The sequence below is a fragment of the Octopus sinensis genome, linkage group LG5 (genome assembly GCF_006345805.1).
Source record: "Octopus sinensis linkage group LG5, ASM634580v1, whole genome shotgun sequence".
Taxonomy (NCBI): domain Eukaryota; kingdom Metazoa; phylum Mollusca; class Cephalopoda; order Octopoda; family Octopodidae; genus Octopus; species Octopus sinensis.
The window spans coordinates 125,234,003-125,258,285 of record NC_043001.1 but is presented as its reverse complement, the minus strand read 5'-3'; the positions used below and the strand labels follow the sequence as shown (position 1 = coordinate 125,258,285).

General features: G+C 40.1%; 1 protein-coding gene across 2 annotated transcripts in view; it reads right to left on the bottom strand.

The window, feature by feature from the left end:
* LOC115211932 (ankyrin repeat and BTB/POZ domain-containing protein 1-like) overlaps positions 1-24,283 on the bottom strand; it is a 40,466-nt gene that overhangs the window by 1,709 nt on the left and 14,474 nt on the right. For both annotated transcript variants that reach the window (XM_029780683.2, XM_036503060.1), the window contains 9 exons: positions 23,851-23,906; positions 20,737-20,881; positions 18,791-18,950; positions 15,939-15,984; positions 14,369-14,485; positions 12,778-12,902; positions 8,216-8,308; positions 4,572-4,730; positions 919-1,119 (listed from right to left, as the gene is read on the bottom strand). In XM_029780683.2, the coding sequence (XP_029636543.1) occupies positions 919-1,119; positions 4,572-4,730; positions 8,216-8,308; positions 12,778-12,902; positions 14,369-14,485; positions 15,939-15,984; positions 18,791-18,950; positions 20,737-20,881; positions 23,851-23,906 (1,102 nt within the window). The remainder of the gene's footprint in view (positions 1-918; positions 1,120-4,571; positions 4,731-8,215; positions 8,309-12,777; positions 12,903-14,368; positions 14,486-15,938; positions 15,985-18,790; positions 18,951-20,736; positions 20,882-23,850; positions 23,907-24,283) is intronic.

The following is a 24,283-nucleotide window of genomic DNA, read 5'->3' as shown; positions in this document are numbered from 1 at the left end:
CTGTGGTTTTTCATGTAACCAACAATTATTTACCAGTAAATTTCGGTATGTAAATACGACAAATTAATTGTCAGGACCTTACAAAGGTCCTGACAATTAATTTGTCGTATTTACATACCGAAATTTACTGGTAAATAATTGTTGGTTACATGAAAAACCACAGGAAAATTATTTACCATTTTTATTGCATTACCATGTGGATTCCTCATCCCATTACGATTACCCAGAAGGCGCGCATGGCAGAATTTTGGAGGGAAAATTTACGTTCCCAGTCGTTACTTAGTTTTAACATCTGCGCACTTCCCCCCACTATCTGATGTCGCTGGGTCAGAAGTGAGGGCTGGTGGCATTTGGTAAAGCTATCGAATATATAGCGCTGATGACGGAATTCAAACTACTTTTTCTATGTTTGTGATCCAGAAACACAGTGTTCGCTATTAACGGTAAGTGATTGCTTTCGTATATATATATATATGTATGTATAGATATATATGTATATATATATGTATGTATATATATATGTATATATATATGTATATAAACGATGATGATAATGATATATATATATATATATATATTGTAAAATACCAATAAGAAATTATCGTTACACACACACATATATAAGTGTTAATTCAGTTTCTGTTTACCAAATTCACCCACAAGACATTGGCCGGTGGGAGCTATATTAGGAAATACTCACCCAAAGAAGGGCATAGAGCTGTAGAAACCATGTCAAAGCATCACTGGTAACCAATGCAGCTCTTAAGCTAGCTGAATCTGGCCAAAGTGTCGAACCTTTGCCAGCATGGAATACAGATATTGTATGATGATGATGACGAGGGGCAACAATATATATGAACAGCTATGTTTTCAATGCAAACATGAATGCATGCAGACACATGATGTTTTGTGACCTACCTTCACAAGGTTGGTAGCCATATATTCAGCACACTGATTTTGTAAACGATACAGATTAAATAGTCGTGCTATTCTTAAGACTGATACAACCTGCTGAACTTCTAAGTTCTTGGACATGAAATTTGCACACTGTCTTTTTAAACCAGGAAGTAGATAGATATCAGCAGTGTAGAGGACATCAGAGACATTGGATTCAGATATCTAGTAACAGAAAAATAAAAAAGAAACTGTTATTATTATTATTGGGTGAGAGAGCAGTTCATGCTATGAAAGTGACACTGGGGTAAAATATACGAAGCCCAATATACCCATCATGACTACCCGTCTGATAAGGATACACCAGGCACATGCATCACAACCATATGTGCGCAACATGGTGATCTCATATCAAGATAAACAGCACATGACCTTGCAGGTGGGGCCCAGTTAGAATTTTCTTCAGGTTGAGTAGCCCATCCCGCTCAAAAGGTCCCTGAGTAAGGGTTGTTTAAGGATGTTGAAAGAACCACCCATGTTTCCAGAGGTGAGTTATTCAAACCCCCAAAGAATCCCTCTCAACACATGGCTATAATGCTCCCCCACTACTTCTGCTCGTGATCAGAGATGCACATATCATTAGCCACTAAGGGACATGCTCAACTGGTTATGGTCAAACAACTGACAAGCAAATCTGTGGTATTGAGCAGAATATTTGCTGTAGCCCATCTATTATACCAAGACAAAACAATGTACAAAATAACACTTCCAATCAGTTAAGATCAGAAGCCCTGAGAGCCACTGCCTGGTACTGCATCAGGGCATTTATTATTATTATTATTATTATTATTATTATTATTCAGTAGTTTTATTTTTATAGCGTACTTTCACTTCACTACCGAGCGCAGCTCTGTGTGCCTTGGGTATGTGCTGTGATTTGTTGTGATACTCTGATGGTTACTGTATTGAAAGTGTTTTGCGTAGGATGTGTGCAGTGCCCAGTAGTGCAATTTTCTGCATGTTATATGTGTTTGTAAGTCCTTGTGTTTTTGTTATGTATTTGTCTGAATATTTTTTTATCATACCTAATGCGCCTACTATGATAGGGATTGTTTCTGTTTTTAGATTCCACATTCTGGTTACCTCTATTTCCAGGTCTTTGTATTTTGAGAGTTTCTCCATTTCTTTTAGAGACACGTTGTCATCTGCTGGTATTGATACATCAATTAGAAAGCATCTTTTTACCTCATGATCTCTGACAACTATATCTGGCCTGTTGGCCTTAATTTCTCTATCTGTGTGTATTGACATATCCCAGAGTACGGTTGCTTTCTCGTTTTCTGTGACCTTTTCTGGTGTGTGCTTATACCATCTTTTTTCTGTTGTTATTCCATAATGTTGGCATAGCTTCCAGTGTTATTATTATTGTTATTATTACTATTATGATTATTATAGACGTTGCACAGTATACGATATTGTGAGGTTGTTGATTGAAGATATTGTGTCTAACAGGGGTTTATATTGTTTATCAAGTCACAACAAGGGCCTCAGACAGACAATATGCATGCAGTTCCAAGTAATGCCGACTTTTACAATACACCTAGATTGTAGGATATTTCTAAAGTTTTTAGATTGGGTGGTATTGAACCCAATGCTCTGATGACAATAGGGATAACTTCCGAACTCTAGTAGCTGCCACATCTTAGCGATCTCAATTCTCAGGTCTCCATATTATTATTATTATTATCATTATTATTGTTATTGTTATTGTTATTATTATTATTATTATTATTAAGGTTGTGAGTTGGCAGAATCATTAGCAAGCCAAGCAAAACTTTTAGCAGCATTTTGTCTGTCTTTACATTCTGAGTTCAAATTCCACTTTGCCTTTCATCCTTTCAGGGTCAATGAAAATAAGTACCAGTCAAATACTGGGGGTCAATATAATCAGCTTGTCTCCCACCCTCAAAATTACAGCAGAAAGGATAATTATTATTATTAAAAGTGGTAGATTAGTAGAATTGTTAGAGTATTGGACAAAAATACTAAGCATTTGTTGCAGCTCTTTACATTCTGAGTTCAAATGCCATCATGGTCAACTTTGCCTTTCACCCTGCCAGGGTCGATAAACTAAAGTATTTGGATTAATAGTATATCAGCTAAACTCACCCCTAAAAATGTTGGCGTTGTGTCAAAATTTGAAGCAATTATTATTATCATCATCATCAACATCATCATCATCAAGGCAGAATCGTTAGCATGCCAGGAAAAATACTTAGCGAAATTTCGTCCATTTCTACATTCTGAGTTCAAATCCTGACGAGGTTGATTTTTGCCTTTCATGCTCTCTGAGTCAATAAGAATAAGTACCAGTCAAGCACTGGGGCCAATGCAATCAACTAGTCCCCTTCCCACAAATTTTAGGCCTTGTGACTATAGTAGAAAGTATTATTATTATTATTATTATTATTATTGAGCGAGAGAGCAGTTCATGCCATCAAAGTGACACTGGGGTAAAATATACGAAGCCCAGTATACCCATCATGACTACCCGTCTGATAAGGGTACACTAGGCACATGCATCACAACCATATGTGCGCAACATGGTGATCTCATATCAAGACAAACAGCACATGACCTTGCAGGTGGGGCCCAGTTAGAATTTTCTTCAGGTTGAGTAGCCCATCCCGCTCAAAAGGTCCCTGAATAAGGGTTGTTTAAGGATGTTGAAAGAACCACCCATGTTTCCTGAGGTGATTTATTCAAACTCCAAAGAATCCCTCTCAACACATGGCTATGATGCTCCCCAACTACTTCTGCTCATGATCAGAGATGCACATATTGTCAGCCACTAAGGAACATGCTCAACTGGTTAAGGTCAAACAACTGACAAGCAAACCTGTGGTATTGAGCAGAATATTTGCTGTAGCCATCTTTTATACCAAGACAAATCAATGTACATAATAACACTTCCAATCAGTTAAGATCAGAAGCCATGAGAGCCACTGCCTGGTACTGCATCAGGGCATTTATTATTATTATTATTATTATTTTGGAGCCACTGCTGAAGATGCAGGTGATATCTTCCACCCTGGTATAGTATATCCAACATTTTCTATCACAATGTGGAATTTTGTTCATTTGTTTGTATGTATATACACACGCATGTATATATGACCATGTATATGGTTGTTAAGCCTAAAAATGACCAGCAGAAGTAATGTCAGTAAATACTGAAACAATAAAAAAGTGATACTAGATGAAAATAACGGTAAGAGGAAAATTAGTATTATTTTGTGACATATATTTGCCATTGAAATATGGTTAACCCTCTAAGGGTGGATGCTACTGTAGTTTGTAGCCCCAGGAGGCCACCGCCTCCAGCTGGCTATAAACACACTTTCTGTGCCCTATCAGTATTTGCAAAGGGAAGCCATCCTATGGTAAATATACGTCACGATGTGTTGTAGCTACTGTTTATAACTCGCTCGGAGATTTATTATTGATAGTATTATTTGATTTTCATAAATATGTATGAATGTTTGCATGTAAGTAGGTAGGTAGGTAGGTACATAGGCAGGTAGGTAGATATGTAGGTAGGTGGGTGGGTTTGAGACAGACCGACAGGTGGATAGACAGACAGACAAACAGATATCGTGTGTCAGTTAAATACATACCTCACAGCTGTCTGTATAGATGAAATACATAATTTGTCGGAAGACTAAAGCACTGACTTCATGTAAACTGAGAAAAGGAATCCCTTCAGAGTTCTCACTTTCATTGAAATGGTCTGTCAGGAGAACTTTGAAGTAGTCAGTTCGTGTAGAAAGGATGCACTGGATTAAAAACAAGGTAGAAAACAGTGATAGATTGATAAAAATGCATTGATAATGGACTGACTACTCACATGTACATGCACACTTGCACTTCCACACGTAACAAATGCAGTAGTAATATACATGTGTGTAAAGGTGCGATCTGGCAGAAACGTTAACATGCTGGGCGAAATACTTACTCTTTTACTCTTTTAGTTGTTTCAGTCATTTGACTGTGGCCATGCTGGAGCACCGCCTTTAGTCGAGCAGATCGACCCCAGGACTTGTTTTTTGTAAGCCTAGTACTTATTCTATCGGTGTCTTTTGCCGAACCGCTAAGTGACGGGGACGTAAACACACCAGCATCGGTTGTCAAGCGATGCTAGAGGGATAAACACAGACACACAAACATATTCACACACATACATATATATTAATATGTATATACATATATACGACAGGCTTCTTTCAGTTTCCGTCTACCAAATCCACTCACAAGGCATTGGTCGGCCCGAGGCTATAGCAGAAGACACTTGCCCAAGATGCCACATAGTGGGACTGAACCCGGAACCATGTGGTTGGTTAGCAAGCTACTTACCACACAGCCACTCCTGTCTGTCTTTATGTTCTGAGCTCAAATTTTGCCAAGGTCAGCTTTACTGTTCATCCTTTTGGGGTTGATAAATTAAGTACCAGTTGCATACTGGGGTCGATCTAATCGACTGGCCCTCTCCCCCCAAATTTTGAGTCTTGTGCCTAGAGTAGAAAAGAATGTGTGTGTATTAAGGCAGCAGGCTGGCAGAATCATTAGCAACTGGGCAAATTATTTAGTGGCATTTCTTCTGGTGTTACATTCTGAGTTCAAATTCAGCCAAGGTCGATTTTGCCTTTCAGCCTTTCAGGGTTGATGAAATAAGTACCTGTTGAATGCTGAGTCAATGTAATTGACTACCCTCTTTCCTCAAACTTGCTGACCTTGTGCCAAAATTTTAAAGTGGCTGTGTGGTAAGTAGCTTGCTAACCAACCACATGGTTCCGGGTTCAGTCCCACTGCGTGGCATCTTGGGCAAGTGTCTTCTGCTATATCCCCGGGCCGACCAAAGCCTTGTGAGTGGATTTGGTAGACGGAAACTGAAAGAAGCCTGTCGTATATATGTATATATATATATATGTATGTGTGTGTGTGTGTTTGTGTGTCTGTGTTGTCCCCCTAGCATTGCTTGACGACCGATGCTGGTGTGTTTACGTCCCCATCACTTAGCAGTTCGGCAAAAGAGACAGATAGAATAAGTACTGGGCTTACAAAAGAATAAGTCCCGGGGTCGATTTGCTTGACTAAAGGCGGTGCTCCAGCATGGCTGCAGTCAAATGACTGAAACAAGTAAAAAAGTAAAGAGTATATGTATGTGCATTGATGTAAGAGTAACCCTTTAGCATCTAGAACCAAATATTTTGCCCATTTTCTGTTCATTCTAAAGATAAGCATCACACATAGAAATCTTTAAGCTCTGAGATAACACGACTGATTCAAAACAATGTGAATAAAAAAAGCTTCCATTTGACAGAATAATCTGAATGCTAAAGGGTTAAGATATTCTCTTTGCAATCATGTGATTCTAGGTTCTAACCCATTGTCTGACACCTTAGGAAATTGTCTAACTTCTACTTTGGCACTTAATTTGGGCATATAAAGCCCAGATATTCTACCCATTTTCTGTTCAAACTGGTTGAGTCCAACCACTTACACATACCCTACACTATTATAAGATTCTAGATTCTAACTCATTGTCTGACACCTTAGGAAATTGTCTTTTCTTCGACTTTAGCTTTGGGTTGGTCACAGCCTATAAAGTGAAAACGAGGCAATTTCTACTCTCCTCCTCTGGAAGCCATCTACTCACAATACCAGAGGGCGCACACTCTCCTATCCTGATGTAATCTCCAGGGATACAGGCATCCAGCAACAGGACCTCCGTAATGCTATGATGGACCGTGAAGTTTGGCGTAGCATGGTAAATTCCATTGTCTCGACCACGGTCGAACAATGATGATGATGATAAAGTGAATTTCAGTGGAAAGAAATTGTACAGAAATACATTGGATAGGCTTTAATGTAATCCAAAATGCTTACTTTATAACACATATTGTCACATTGATTCAGTTTTAGAATTATGTTAGGGGTACAAGTTTCTGAGGAATTCTCAGCTACCTAATACAATGGGATATGGAAACTGCATAGAATCCCATTGGATGGAGTGAACTGCACTGTCACACATTGCCACACTGATTCTGCAGGAGGTTAGCATTAAAAATAGAAATGTCTGTAAGCAACTCGTCATCAACACCTGCACTGTGCACCAGGTGAACTAGGCGATCACCTTTGATGCTAAAGTCCGGAGACTTCACATAAATTTTGTACAACTAAGAAAGAAACAATGGAGTTATTAATAAGAAGATTTAAAATTAATGTATGCAAGGTTTCACAGCTCTAGCAACACTCCTTCATAGTCAGCCTATGAACTTTTCAGGCCTACCCTTGTATTATACCATTTAACTCTTTAATATTTGAACTAGCCACATCAGGCCCTAAAATTCTACTTGTTTCATGGTTAAACTGGCCAGATTCAGTTTCTCATACCTACCCTAAGATGTCATTCTAAAAGAATAAACAATCACATCATCAAAATCTTGAAGATATGAGATAATACATGATTAATTCAAAACAATGTGAATAAATAAAATTCATGTTTGACAGAATAATCATCATCATCATGAACCATCCAAACATGGCCGTTGCTAGCGCCGCCCTGACTGGCCTCGTGCCGGTGGCGCGTAAAAAGCATCATCCGATCGTGGCCGTTGCCAGCCTCGCCTGGCCCCCGTGCCGGTGGCATGTAAAAAGCACCATCCGATCATGGCCATTGCCAGCCTCGCCTGGCCCCTGTGCCAGTGGCACGTGAAAAGCACCTTCCGATCGTGGCCATTTGCCAGCCTCATCTGGCACCTGTGCCGGTGGCACATAAAAAAAACCCCATCCAATCGTGGCCATTTGCCAGCCTCGTCTGGCACCCGTGCCAGTGGCACATGAAAAAAAACCATCCGATTGTGGCCGTTTGCCAGCCTCGTCTGGCACCCGTGCCTGTGGCACGTAAAAAACACCCACTACACTCACGGAGTGGTTGGCATTAGGAAGGGCATCCAGCCATAGAAACATTGCCAGATCAAACTGGGCCTGGTGCAGCCTTCTGGCTTCCCAGACCCCAGTTGAACCGTCCAACCCATGCTAGCATGGAAAGCGGACGCTAAACGATGATGATAATCATCATTATCCTCATCGTTTAACATCCACCTTCCATGCTGGCATGGGTTGGACAGTTTGACAGAAACTGACCAGGAAGAATACTAAATGGTTGTTAACACAATTGGGAGGATTGGAATTTATACATCATGTATCAGTGGTATTATAATTCTGTTAATGAAAGCAGAAACAAAATAGGTTAACTTACCTTATGACCTAAAAAGCGATAACCTTCCACTATAAATCCTATATCTGCAAACATGCTGGGATATTCAGGATCAAATGGTAGTTCCCTAATTGGCTACAAAATAGAAATTTGTGCTGTATACTTTAACATCATTATCATTACCACAACTGTCATCATCATCATCAACACATTACCATTCTAAATTGCATTCAAATTAGATTAGAAAATGGGGGTGGTTTTAGCCTCGTCTGGCACCTGTGTCGGTGGCACATAAAAAACACCATCCGAGCGTGGCCGTCTGCCAGCCTCGTCTGGCACCTGTGTCGGTGGCACATAAAATCACCCACTACACTCTCGGAGTGGTTGGCGTTAGGAAGGGCATCCAGCTGTAGAAACACTGCCACATCTGACTGGCCTGGTGCAGCCTTCGGGCTTCCCAGACCCCAGTTGAACCGTCCAACCCATGCTAGCATGGAAAGCGGACGTTAAACGATGATGATGATGATGATGATGACACTGAAAATTTAGGCTTATAAAAATTACCAGCTTCAAGCAGATTAATATAATACTAGCTGGACCTGTGAAAAATTCATGGTAAACATAAAAAAATGTAAGCATTTGTAAATTGTGTGCAGCTGCCATGAGAAATGTTTCTATATTGTGACACTTACAGAATACAGAAAGAAGTGTAAAACAGATAACTATATAATCCAACCAAAATATCTCAGTTATACAAATGTACACAGACATTAGCCTTAAAATACATCATACATATAAGTTAAGTTAAGTTAAGCTAAGTTAATTTTTTGGCTCAAAAAGCAAAAAGCAAGGCCATGTAGGGGGGACATGGAATTATGTACAGGGAAGGTGTTCATGCAAAGAGTTCAGGCCATTTCTGGTCAAGAGAGACTTTGAACTGAGCGGTCGTTGGCATCTTCACTATCTCATCTGGCAGCTTATTCCACGGATCCGCAACCCGGACGGAGAAAGCCCCTCTCTTTCGATTGAGATGAAATCGTCGCAGATAGAGCTTTTCGGAGTGACCCCGCAGCCTATGCTCTGGAGCAGGAGTGAAGAACAGCTCTTTCGAGAGGTTACACTTTCCACTTATGATGTTGTGAGCAAGAATGAGATCACCACGGTGTCGTCGTTTTTCTAGAGAATAAAGGTCGAGCGTCTTCAGCCTTTCTTCATAAGACAAAACCTTCTTGGTTTAGTGGCACGGAACGTTCTTCTGGTATTCTTTTATTCTTCTATTCTTTTATTCGTTTCTGTCATTTGATGGTGGCCATGCTGGAGCACCGCCCTTAGTCGAAGAAATCGACTCCTGGACTTATTCCCTGTAAGCCCGGTGTTTATTCTATCAGTCTCTAGTGCCGAATAGCTAAGTTACGGGGATGCAAACACACCAACATCGGTTGTCAAGCAATGATGGTGGGGGAACAAACACAGACACAAACACACACATATATATATATATATATAAAATACAGTGTACATTTAAACACATTAAGAGGTGTGTTTAAATGTACACTATATTTTATATGAATAATATATAGTCTATTGACTAATTTTTCAATACGCTAGGCCACTGGTAGTAAAAATTTCTAAAATCTTTATTAATATATATATATATATATATGTGTGTGTGTGTGTGTGTGTGTGTGTATGATGGGCTTCTTTCAGTTTCCGTCTACCAAATCCACTCATGAGGCTTTGGTCAGCCCGAGGCTATAGTAGAAGACACTCTTTAAAGTATAGAGTTGAATTTCGTGTAGCCACCTGTTGGCAACTTTTCTCCCCCACCCATTTCGTAGTGGGTATTACCCATTTTTCTGGGCTCTTTTCACAGCTATACCCTGTTTGAAATTTGCATTAGTTTTTGTATGAAAAAAAAAAAGACGTCTTGTAGTTTGTAGAGAAAATGTTAAACATGCCTGAAAAAAACATGGTCTTTCCCCACAACTGAAAAAAACATGAAGAACTATCAAAGAAGACGAATAAGTAATGGGGTGGGGGAAAAGAAGAGAGAACTAACACTCAATCATTCTAGAACTCCCAGAAGGAAAACATAAACACCTGAAAGACTTTCCCTCTGTTCATTACTGAATGTCTTTTTACTCTTTATTCTTCCATCTACAATTTTATTCCCGTATAATCTGTGAATTTCCCTGCCTGGAACTTTCACACAGGAGTGGCTGTGTGGTAAGTAGCTTGCTAACCAACCACATGGTTCCGGGTTCAGTCCCACTGCGTGGAATCTTGGGCAAGTGTCTTCTGCTATAGCCCCGGGCCGACCAATGCCTTGTGAGTGGATTTGGTAGACGGAAACTGAAAGAAGCCTGTCGTATATATGTATATATATATATGTGTGTTTGTGTGTGCCCCTAGCATTGCTTGACAACCGATGCTGGTGTGTTTACGTCCCCGTCACTTAGCGGTTCGGCAAAAGAGACCGATAGAATAAGTACTGGGCTTACAAAGAATAAGTCTCGGGGTCGATTTGCTCGACTATAGGCGGTGCTCCAGCATGGCCGCAGTCAAATGACTGAAACAAGTAAAAGAGTAAAGAGTAAAAGAGAGACTCCACCTTGCGTCTGATGATGGAACACCAAGTGTATGGAGATACCAACCTATCACTTGGGATATCCCAGAAACAGCTGTAAAACATCCAATAATTAATTAATTAATTAATTAATTACTTCAAGTTCACCTAACTCTAATTAAATATTTTAAATGACTTCATCATCATCATCATCATCATCGTTTAACGTCCGTTCTCCATGCTAGCATGGGTTGGACGGTTCGACCGGGGATCTGGGAAGCCAGAAGGCTGCACCAGGCTCCGGTCTTATCTGGCAATGTTTCTACAGCTGGATGCCCTTCCTAACGCCAACCACTCCGTGAGTGTAGTGGGTGCTTTTTACGTGCCACCTGCACTGGTGCCAGGTGAGGCTGGCATCGGCCACGGTCGGATTGGTACATTTTACGTGCCACCTGCACGGAAGCCAGTCGAGGCGGCACTGGCTTTGGCCACGATTCGGATGGTGCTCTTTACGTGCCACCAACACGGAAGCCAGTCGAGGCGGTGCTGGCATCGGCCACGATTCGGATAGTGCTTTTTACGTATCTCCAGTCCAGGGGTCCTGGCATCTGCTGGGTGCCAGTCATAGGATTGGTTCAATTTCGATACCGATTTCACTTGCCCCAACAGGTCTTCGCAAGCAAAGGTGCCTGTCGTCGGATGAGGTTCAATATCGACTTCGCTTGCCTCAACAGGTCTTTGTGTGTCCAAGGGAGGAAAGGCATGCATAAGTGGGCTGGACTCACTTGTCCTGCCTGGTCTTTTCACGCACAGCATATTTCCAAAGGTCTCGGTCGCTGGTCATTTCCTCAGTGAGACCTAAAGTTCGAAGGTCGTGCTTCACCACCTTGTCCCAAGTTTTCCTGGGTCTACCTCTTCCACAGGTTCCCTCCACTGTTAGGGATTGGCACTTTTTCACACACCTATCTTCATCCATTCTCGCCACATGACTATACCAGCGCAATCGTCTCTCTTGCACACCACAACTGATGCACCTTAGGTCCAACATTTCTCTCAGGGTACTAACGCTCTGTCGAGCATGCACACTGACATTACACATCCATCGGAGCATACTGGCTTCATTTCTCGCGAGCTTACGCATGTCCTCAGCAGTCACGGCCCATGTTTCACTGCCATGTAGCATGGCTGTTCGTACACATGCATCATACAGTCTGCCTTTTACTCTGAGCGAGAGGCTTTTAGTCACCAGCAGAGGTAAGAGCTCCCTAAACTTTGCCCAGGCTATTTTTACTCTAGCCGTTACACTTTCAGCACACCCACCCCCACTACTGACTTGGTCACCAAGACAACGGAAGCTATCAACTACTTCTAGTTTTTCCCCCTGGAAAGTGACGGAAGTTGTTTTCTGCAGATTTTCAGAGGTTAATGCTCCCGAGCATCTGCCACATACAAAAACCATCTTCCTAGTTAGCCTTCCTTTTTTTTAAGCATTTGCTCGTTACAAGGTCCTTAGACCACTGAAAATGTAAGAGCTACTAGAATAAAATAGACGCTAGACAAAAGCCAATGTGTGACGATGTACATTAGACTTAAAAGACTGGAGGTAATATTGAAGCGGAAAACAAGACTGTGGAAATGAATTCCAAAGTTCAGAGGTGTGAGAGAAGAAACTGGTACTGTAAAGTGCTTTATGACAAGGATGGTCACAACTTCAATGCCTTTTAATACAAGTCTACTCAACCAAGACTGACACAGGGCTAAAAGAAACAACTACATAGAATTAATCTGGTCCTTTATGCCATAATCAACATTTAACATCCATAGTCCATGTACGATGGTTTGACAGGATCTGATGGACTGAACTGTTCTCCAGTGCCTGCTTCAACAGATGGTTTCAACAGCTAGATGCCCTTACTGATGCTAACCATTCTACATCGTGTACTGAGGGGCTGTTTTCATGCCATTGGAAATTGCTTTAGTAATAAAATATTCTAGAGAAAGTCTATACTTCAAAAAACGTTAAAACTTTGTTACTTACCCAAGAACCAAGTTCATGAGGCTGAGTTGCGTTGGCCAGTTTGAGAAAGTCAGTTTGTAAGTTCTGTGTAACCGATTCACACTCCACGGTTATGGTTGTTATTTTGATACAAGGCTTTGAAGAAACTGTCAATATACAAAAATAAACAAGTAAGGTAATGTAAGACAAAAAAGATACAATGTTGGAGAGGTGGGTAGGATATGGAACTAATATATATATATATATATACATATATACATATACATATATATATATACAGAAACATATACATATATATACATCACACACATGCTTCATACAGTCTACCTTTCACTCTGAGTGAAAGGCCCTTTGTTGCCAGCAGAGATAGGGGCTGTCTGAACTTTACCCAGGCTATGCTCTCAGAGCATCCACCCCCACTACTGACTTTAGTCACCTAGGTAACAGAAGCTATCAACTACTTCTAGTTTTTTCCCCTGGCATGTGAGGGAATCTTTTTCTGTACATCTTCAGTGTTTATTGTCCCTGTGCATCTGCCACACACAAAAACTATCTTCCCGGTTAACCTTCCTTTCATATTGCTGCACCTCTTATGTGTCCATAGCTTGCACTGCATACATCTTATGGAGTTTCTACCTACGTCTTTTCTACAGATCAAGCAGGGCATCTCCCTGAAGGGATTTGTGATTTGTCTCCCTTCCTACTTACTAGGACTTTGGTTTTCGCTAGATTGACTCTAAGACCCTTTGATTCTAGATCTTGCTTCCACACCTGAAACTTCATCTCTAGTTCTGGTAGTGACTCAGCAATTAGAGCAAAGTCATCAACATAGAGGAGCTCCCAGGGGCAGCCTGTCTTGAATTCCTCTGTTATTGCCTGGAGGACTATGATGAATAAGAGGGGGCTGAGGACTGATCCTTGGTGAACCCATACTTCTACCTGGAATTCTTCACTATACTTGTTGCCAACCCTCACCTTACTGACAGTATCCCCGTATAGGGCTTGTACAACTCTTACCAACCACTCGTCTATCCCTACTTTCCTCATGGACCACCAGATAAGAGATTGGGGGACTCTGTCAAAGGCTTTCTCGAAGTCAACAAAAGTCAAGTGCAGAGGTTTATCTTTGGCTAGGTATTTCTCCTGCAGTTGCCTTACCAGAAATATAGCACCACTGGTACTTCTGCCTGGCACAAAACCAAACTGCATCTCATCTAGGCTAACTCTCTCCCTGATTAGTTAGGCTATAACCCTTTCAGTGACTTTCATCACCTGATCTAGAAATTTGATACCCCTGTAGCTATTTCTATCTAAAGCATCGCCTTTACCTTTGTAGCAGTTGATTATGGTGAGTCCAAGGATTTAAGACAATAATGCCTTACTACTACTACTACTACTACTACTACCACTGCTACTGCTGCTGCTACTACTACTACTACTACTGGTGGTGGTGGCAATATAACTGAGTAAAATCCCTGAAGGTGGTACCCCTGCATAACTGGATTCTAATGAGTGAAATCAGGAAAAGATAAACAAAAGAAGAATGTGAAATGCAATAAAAATTTGTCACAGTTAGTGTTGAAAAGACCTGAACTTTAATCATCCTACTTACCATAGCTATACAGCTTTCTGAGATTTCGGCTTACGGCATCTTCTAAAGCATCGAGTTTACAGTGTCTTGCTAGACGAACATAGTCATCGACGTAGTCCACACCAATTTCTGAGGTATCTATTATGGTAATAGATGGTAGCGGCGATGGCGATGAGAGTGGTGGTGGAAATATTAAAGAAGATAAAGAAACAAAACAAATGAAAACATTGAAAATTATTCATAATTTTGTTTTAAGAAATTACAAATGATGATGATGATGATGAAGGCAATGACAGTGATGACAAGGATAATGTTGTTGTATGCTGTTCTGTAGCTTCAGGCCAACCCTGAACAAGTTAGCCTATAACTGTTTCTAATATAGGCACAATTTTAAGAGAGGGAGTTGGTTGATTAAATTGACCCCAGATACTTGTCTGGTACTTTATTGTATCAACCTCAAAAGGACAAAAGACAAAATTGACCCCAGTAGGGTTTAAACTTAACACCAGAACAAATACCACAAAAGCATTTTGGTCCAAATTCTAATGATTCTGCCCATCTACCACCAAAAGCTGACCTTATAATGAAAGGTTTTCCAGCTGTGACCAACCAAGTTACAGAGTGGACCAAGTACATTTTATCTTGGAACAAATACTGGAGAAATTGTCACCTCGTGTCTGGGGAGAGTCATTTTCTTTTTGTGCCTTATAATGTAACACACTCACCGGTAAAATTTCCACTTATTTCTTATTTTTAATTTCCTAAAATTTTTGTTGCGTTTTGCAACCTTTCCAATAGTCTTGACTACCATCACCACCTCAGTTGAGTGGAATGGAGCAATGTGAAATGACATGCCTTGTTGAAAGATAAAATTCACTGCTCAGTCAAGGAATCAAACCTGTGACAAAATAATGTGAGCCCATTACCTTAAACACTTAAACACTTTACAAGTACAATACTGAGGTTGATATACATATCCAGTAAGTTCACTATCAACAATTCATTGCAAGGAAAGTTCAATGTCATCAATTCACCATTTTTTTTCAATGTAAAAAACACCCATGCCAGTGGATTCTGTAAAGTGGTTGGCATTAGGAAGGGCATCAAGCCATAGAAATCATGCCAAAACGGACATGGAACCTGAACAGCCCTTCAGACAGTCAGCCCCTGTCAAACTGTCCAACCCATGCCAGCATAGAAAAAAGGTGTTAAATGATGATGGCAGTGGGTGGTAGTGATGCTAAGGCGGCGAGCTGGCAGAATCGTTAGCACGCCGGGCAAAATGCGTAGCAGTATTTCGTCTGCTGTTACGTTCTGAGTTCAAATTCCGCCGAGGTCGACTTTGCCTTTCATCCTTTCGGGGTCGATAAATTAAGTACCAGTTACGCACTGGGGATCAATATAATCGACTTAATCCGTTTGTCTGTCCTTGTTTGTCCTCTCTGTGTTTAGCCCCTTGTGGGTAGTAAAGAAATAGGTAGTGATGCTAATAATGATGAGTACAGAGATCCAAAAAGGAATACAGGATGATATTCTAGCTGATACTTTAACAGCTTTATCAACTCGCTACATTAAAAGAGTGTATACCAACCTGTGTATAAATGTTCTAAAAGAGCTTTGAATGCTTGCGGGTAAATCTGTGAATAGAGTAAGGTGTAAAACATTTGTAAGCATAAAAACCAATATGTTTGTGTGATTGTGCATAGTTAATATGTGTGGCTTACCTGCTGGCTGTATGTACCTTTTAGTTTTACTTACTTCAGTCATTTGATAAATGGCCATGTTAGAGCACCACCTTGAAAGGTTTTAGTCAAATAAATTGACCTCAAGACCTTTTTTTTTAAAGCCTAGTACTTATTCTATTGGTCTCTTTTGCTGAACTGTTAAGTTACGAGAGAGTCAAGCAGTGGTGGGGGACAAACACACACAAGCTTCTTTCAGTTTCTGTCTACCAAATCTACTCACAAGGCTTTGGTCTGCACAAGGCTATAGTAGAAGACATTTGCCTAAGGTGCCATACAGTGGGACCGAACCTGAAACGATGTGGTTGGGAAGTAAGCTTCTTATGACACAGACACACCAGGGTGACAATATGGCGAGCTGACAGAAACGTTAGCACGCCGGGCGAAATGCGTAGCCATATTTCGTCTGCCGTTATGTTCTGAGTTCAAATTCCGCCGAGGTTGACTTTGCCTTTCATCCTTTCGGGGGTCGATAAATTAAGTACCAGTTACGCACTGGGGTCGATGTAATCGACTTAATCTGTTTGTCTGTCCTTGTTTGTCCCCTCTATGTTTAGCCCCTTGTGGGCAATAAAGAAATAAATACATGATTTTTTATGGGGCCTCCTAGACAAGTAGGTTGTTGTAGCAGAAAACAGTACATCAAAACTCTGATGGCATTTGAAGTCAGAATGCACAGCCAGAAGAAATGCCAATATACATTTTGTCTGGCATGCTAGTGATTCTGTCAGTTCACATCATTCCAATAACCAGTAATAATACCAATGATAAATGGTTTCTGATTTAGCCACAAGGTTAGCAATTTTAAAGGGCCCAGGTGGGAGACCTTTGTCTCCACCTCAATACTTGACTGGCACTTTATTTATCAACCCCAAAAGGATGAAGGTGAAGCTGACTGCCACAGAATTAACCCCTACCATCACCACCTCAGTTGAGTGGAATGGAGCAATATGAAATGACATGCCTTGCTGAAAGATAAAATTCACTGCTCAGTCCAGGAATCAAACCTGTGACAAAATAATGTGAGCCATTTACCTTAAACACTTAAACACTTTACAAGTAGAATACTGAGAGTGGAGGCGCAATGGCCCAGTGGTTAGGGCAGCAGACTCGCGGTTTCGATTCCCAGACCGGGCGTTGTGAGTGTTTATTGAGCGAAAACACCTAAAGCTCCACGAGGCTCTGGCAGGGATGGCGGTGATCCCTGCTGTACTCTTTCACTACAACTTTCTCTCACTCTTACTTCCTGTTTCTGTTGTACCTGTATTTCAAAGGGCCGGCCTTGTCACTCTCTGTGTCACGCTGAATATCCCCGAGAACTACGTTAAGGGTACACGTGTCTGTGGAGTGCTCAGCCACTTACATGTTAATTTCACTGTTCCGTTGATTCGGATCAACCGGAACCCTCGTCGTCGTAACCGACGGAGTGCTTCCAAAGAATACTGAGGTTGATATACATATCCAGAAAGTTCACCATCATCAATTCATCGCAAGGAAAGTTCACCATCATCAAATCACCCTTTTTTTCAATAAAATAGCTTTTAATTATTAATGGTGAGATACTGTAAATCCTCAAGTATAATCTGCATTTGTTTCCCGAAATTTAAAGGTCCAAATCCCTAGTGCGTACTATATATGAGGTTAAAAATGAAAATTATTTTCTAAGCAATGTCCAAGTCTCTATTTGCTGTCCGGCAATGTTTATTCAGACGCATTTTGTGATGTCGGGCGCGAAAATACCTTAAATCATCCATAACTTGCAGTTAGCAACATTTATTAAATGTTATTACTGTTATTTCTTTATTTTCTGCAAACAAAATGCACAAAAAAGCCACGCGTTTGCATTATGTTATATATACAATAATAATAAAGGACGTTACCGTATACATTTTTACAAACCAAGGACATTATATAGGTTGGAGAAGGAGTGCGTATTATATACAAGGTTTAGGTTTTTCAGAAGTACAGCCCCCTAAAAATCCCCTGCATATTATACTCAAGGGCGGACTATATTCAAGGATTTATGGTACTACAAATATATTTTCTTGGTAAACTTTCCTCCTGGTGAACTTTTCTCATGGTAAATTGATGGCGGTGAACTTATCTGTAATCGTCGATATAATCAAATATCCTCTGTTCCCAAATTTGAAGCCTGTGTCTATGTTAAAAACCATTATAACTGTCTATAATTTACTTTACTTTACTTTTACTTGTTTCAGTCATTTGACTGCGGCCATGCTGGAGCACCGCCTTTAGTCGAGCAAATCGACCCCGGGACTTATTCTTTGTAAGCCCAGTACTTATTCTATTGGTCTCTTTTTGCCAAACCGCTAAGTGACGGGGACGTAAACATACCAGCATCGGTTGTCAAGCAATGCCAGGGGGGACAAACACAGACACACAAACACACACACGCATATATATATATATATATATATATATATATATATATACATATATACGACAGGCTTCTTTCAGTTTCCGTCTACCAAATCCACTCACAAGGCATTGGTTGGCCCGGGGCTATAGCAGAAGACACTTGCCCAAGATGCCACGCAGTGGGACTGAACCTGGAACCATGTGATTGGTTAGCAAGCTACTTACCACACAGCCACTCCTGCACCTAATTTGCATAATTAATTCGTAAAGTTCTTCACTAAACTCTCATTTTTTGCTTTTTAAAGTAATCAAAAGAGCTTACAAGTTGGTGATTCAGATTCACTTCAGATTTGTTCTTCCATTTTGTATTGAAAAGCTCAGCAAAATAAGAGCAACGACTTGACAGAACAGCCTTGTGCGCTGAAAAACGGACCCCATGCACATAAAATATGATGTCAGAAAATGTAATGTCTTCTTGTAACCTAAAAATATAGAGAAGGAGAATGAAGTTAGACAATATTGAAAAAGAGTGTGTTGCGAGAAATTTGGCTGCTATTTCTAGCCTATCAATGTATAAAAGTTCCACTATTAGTTTGAAGATTGTTTCTTCAGATTTGCTTATCCACAATTTCTGACAACATTTCTCAGTTTTTTTATGTTTTTCTTTTTCTCTTCAAAAATGTAATTCCATGTATAACATGAAGTATTTCACTAGTGTGGAGGCGCAATGGCCCAGTGGTTAGGGCAGTGGACTCGCGGTCGTAGGATCGCGGTTTCGATTCCCAGACCGGGCGTTGTGAGTGTTTATTGAGCGAAAACACCTAAAGCTCCACAAGCTCCGGCAGGGGATGGTGGTGATCCCTGCTGTACTCTTTCACCACAACTTTCTCTCACTCTTACTTCCTGTTTCTGTTGTACCTGTATTTCAAAGGGCCGGCCTTGTCACTCTCTGTGTCACGCTGAATATCCCCGAGAACTACGTTAAGGGTACACGTGTCTGTGGAGTGCTCAGCCACTTACACGTTAATTTCACGAGCAGGCTGTTCCGTTGATCGGATCAACCGGAACCCTCGTCATCGGAACCGACGGAGTGCTTCCAAAAAAAAAAAAAATTTCACTAGTGCTAAAAGAATAAATAATCAACGATAATCCAATATATTCATCATCATCAAAGTTTCTAACATCCACATTTTCATGCTTGCATGAGTCAGATGAACTTTATTGAGGTGGTTTGTTTCTGTCGCCAACACCTCACCCGTTTCCAAGCAAGATAGTCCCCCCCCCCTGGCCAAACATGTTTCTGCAGGATACTGCAAATGACACTGCTTGTATGACAGTGACATTCATATGCACCTATTACATGTTGTCACACACACAACACACAACTAGCCAAATGAATAGACCCTGAAGAAGCTGCACTGAAAATTGTACACTGATGTCAGTAATCTGTGCAGTGGAAACACGTGTAGGTCACAAAGATCATAAAAATAAGCTGTATAAAATTGTAAAATAAGAGCAAATAAATTTTGAGGATGAATTAGTCTCCATATTCTATATTGCTATAATTATTGATAATATATACTCCAGACTAGTAGTTTTAAACCAGGGTTCCGCGGTACCTCAGGGTTTCGCCAGCACAGTCCAGGGGTTCCGCAAGAAGTTACAAAACTGCTAAAATCGGCAGTAATTTTTAATTCTCCTGTGCAGATATGTGTGCATAAAACTATTAAATTATTTCACAGGGGTTCCTTGAGCCAGTAGAATGTTTCCTTGGGGTTCCGGTCCAGCAAAAAGTTTGAAAAGCACTGCTCCAGACAATATTACCATCCAGTGAAGCAAACACGGAATTACCCATCAGAGGAATTTACAGAGTGACTGACAACTAATAGTAATCATAGACATAAAATACTGCTTGATGTGGCTAGCCGTAACCTGGAACTTAACTGAGAGCCAACACGGTATTTGCCCGGATAATATATCCCTATAAACTCACACACACATATATATACACACATGCATATATACAACAGGGCTCTTTTAGTTTCTGTCCACCACCAAATCCTCTCACAAGATTTTGGTTGGCCTGGGACTATAGTTCAACATACTTATCCAAGGTATGGATGCTTTTTATGTGACATCAGCACCCATGAACCTGCAAGATTAGGATTGATTTGCTGAAGAGGGATGAGGGTACATGCCTGTATGCAAGAACAACCATGATTTTACATATCAATAACTTAAAATAAATGAAAAATTTTAATGAAATACCTTTGCAAGTATTCATCAAATATATTTCTCTGCAGAATTTTAGCTGTAATAACTTTGAAAGACTTCAGTAGATTCCGAATCTCATTGTTTAAGGCACCATAAAGGCATCTCTCCCCATCGAAGGTATTTCTCTCACATTTAGCACCTGTACAAATAGATAATTTAACAAAAACAAACATAAACAAAAGTTATAGACTATTTGCTTTGCTTCTACATCAGCTCATATACTCAAAGTTTCTTTCTACTTTTAGCACACTGTAGGTGCATCAACTCACCATATGAGTTTTCTCCCCTGTAGTAACAAGGCAGTAGCAGGGAAAACAATTCTAGAGAAAATAGTGTACTAATGGTTAATGGTAACAATAGCTACAGGCTATACGTTCACAAAATACAATAGACAGATTGCCAAAAAGTTGAATATCTCACCCACAAAGCGTTCATTTGATTGGTATATACAATTTACATCATATTTCTCATTTACTAGTCCAATTTTTGTCTGTAACTAATATGAAAATAGTCTTAGTCACTTAGAATACTTTTTATTCTTTTACTGGTTTACGTGGGTAGTAAGTGTAAAGGATTCAAATGTAAGTAGCACAAGTAATGGTTTTATTTGTGAGTGGCAAAAGCAAAGGGTTTATCTGTGGGTGACAAAAGTAATGAGTTTATCAGTAGGCAGGGTGGTGAAAGTAACAGTTTTATCTGTAGGCATCAATAATAATGAATAATAATGAATTTATCTGTAGGTAGCAAAAGTAAGAATTTATCATAGGGTAGCAAATGTAATAGATTTATCTATGGGTAGCTGATGTAAGAAAAATTTGTTTCAAAGTGGTATAGATGTAGTTTTTATATAACCTATAGTCCTTTCAGCTAATTGTTCTCTATGAGATTGATAAAATAGTATCAGGGAAGCACTGCAGTTGATACATATACAAACATCAACAAACTCCAGCATGACCCTAGCCCTCAGACTAAAACCAGTAAAATGAAAGAAGAATAAAGTTTTTTTTCTATAGCTTTGTATAATTGTAACTCAACACAGACCATTTGATGGATTAATGTTAAGATGCATAGAGAATGGGATTGAATGACTTAGAATAGAGTTTCTCATAGAGATGTGGAGGTTGAAAGGGAATTCAATAAATTGTTATGGTCAATAAAATTAAGGCAGTTGTAAACTTTCATAACTTGTCCCAAAACTATGGCAAAGAAAGAATTATATGGTTACAAACTCTGGGGAAAATTTCATTAGAATTATTTGATAGGAGGGAGAGATTAAATACATTGAGTTAGTGTTTCTTGGTAATTCTATATAAGAACTTAAAATATAATGAGAATGTAGGGCCTTTGCTGAGAATGCTGACTAAGCATCTGTATGCATGTGTATGTGCAGGCTTGGGCAAGATTCTTGAGAAAGACTCAACTGCATGCAAGTTGCCCCTTTCCATGCTACTAATTTTTATCCCAGGGAAGGTTGTCTACTTGGGTTGATATCTCTTGGCAATGGTGTTGTCACAGGTGTCACTGTCATGGCACAAAAAAGCCATCTTACCTAACTCTCTAACAATTTTGCAAATCTATTGCTCTGGATTACTACTTTTTTATAAACCCTGAAAAGGCAATGTTAACCGTTTGTCTGCCCCGTGTATCACGTGTGGTACACAGAACGTATTTCTCTCATGTCCATGCATCATATATGATACACATTCCAATTCTTTTTCAACCACCAGAGTAACCTGGGACTTAAGAAAAGCGTGCTTTGTATTACTCAGAATGTATGATAGAAGAGCTAACAAAATGTCTGTAAACAAGCATGAACGTTTAGAACAAACTTATGAAAATATTTTGGACAGGCAATGGGTTAACTTTGGTGGGATTTTAATCCTTTAGCATCCAAATTACTCATTCAATTGTAATACTTATTTATTTACATTATTCTTACTCTCTTTTACTCTTTTACTTGTTTCAGTCATTTGACTGCGGCCATGCTGGAGCACCACCTTTAATCGAGCAACTCGACCCCGGGACTTATTCTTTTGTAAGCCCAGTACTTATTCTATCGGTCTCTTTTGCCGAACCGCTAAGTAACGGGGACATAAACACACCAGCATCAGTTGTCAAGCAATGCTAGGGGGACAAACACAGACATACAAACACATACACATACATATATATATACATACGACAGGCTTCTTTCAGTTTCCGTCTACCAAATCCACTCACATGGCTTTGGTCGGCCCGAAGCTATAGTAGAAGACACTTGCCCACGGTGCCATGCAGTGGGACTGAACCCGGAACCATGTGGTCGGTAAACAAGCTACTTACCACACAGCCACTCCTGCGCCTGTTTTGAATAAATCATGCATTATCTCATAGCTTCAAGATTTCAATGATGTTATTGTTTATTTTTATAAAGACATTGTAGAGTAGGTATGACAGGCTGGATATGGCCAGTTTCAATATAAAACAGGTAGAAATATTTGAGCCAGATATGACTGGTTTAAATGCTAAAAGGTTAACACAGAATGCAGAAAGTCACAGCAAATACCATGTGGTACCATAGCCAACACTTTATAAACTCTGTCAATACACCATCTTATAAGAAGAATGATAAGAAATAGAGAATTGAAAACGACCTCCTTTCATGATGCAGTGAAAGAAGTATAAAAGCATCATAACTAAATTCAGTAGATGGAAATTGTAGTCATGGTACCTGTGCCGGCGGCACATAAAAAGCACCATCCAAACGTGGCCAATGCCAGCACCGCCTTGACTGGCTTCTGTGCCGGTGGCACATAAAAAGCACCAACCGATCATGGCTGCTGCCAGCCTCCCCTGGCACCTGTGTCGGTGGCACATAAAAAGCACCCACTACATTCACGGAGTGGTTAGCGTTAGGAAGGACATCCAGCTGTAGAAACACTGCCAGATCAGACTGGAGCCTGGTACAGCCTCCTGGCTTCCCAGACCCCGGTTGAACCGTCCAACCCGAGCTAGCACAGAAAATGGACGTTAAACGATGATGATGATGATGACAAAGAAATAGTTTAAAATCAATACCGATTTTAGTTTCTATCTTTTAGTAAAGGAAAAGAAAAAGAAGAGTATTACCTCGAGTCAAAAGAAAATATACAACATCAATATGACCACACAGGCAGGCATAATATCTGAAAAGAAAAAAAATCTTTTATAACACTAACATATAGAAAGAAATTGCAAATAGAAATTGCAAATAGGTAAGCAGTCAGATGAATAGATAGATAGCTAGATATGTAGAAATATAGATAGGTAGGTAGACAAGGCCCTTTAGCATTTAAGTGAGGTATGTTATTTTGACAAATATATATATAAGACCTTTTGAAGCAAGTGAAATCAAAATCGCTGAATTGGCCAATGACAGTACTGCCTGATTGGCACTCGTGCCAGTGGAATGTTAAAAGCACCATCTGAGTGTCATCGTTGCCAGGGCCGCTGACTGGTTCCTGTGCTGGTGGCATGTAAAAGGCACCATTCGAGCGTGATCTTTGCCAGCATCACCTTACTG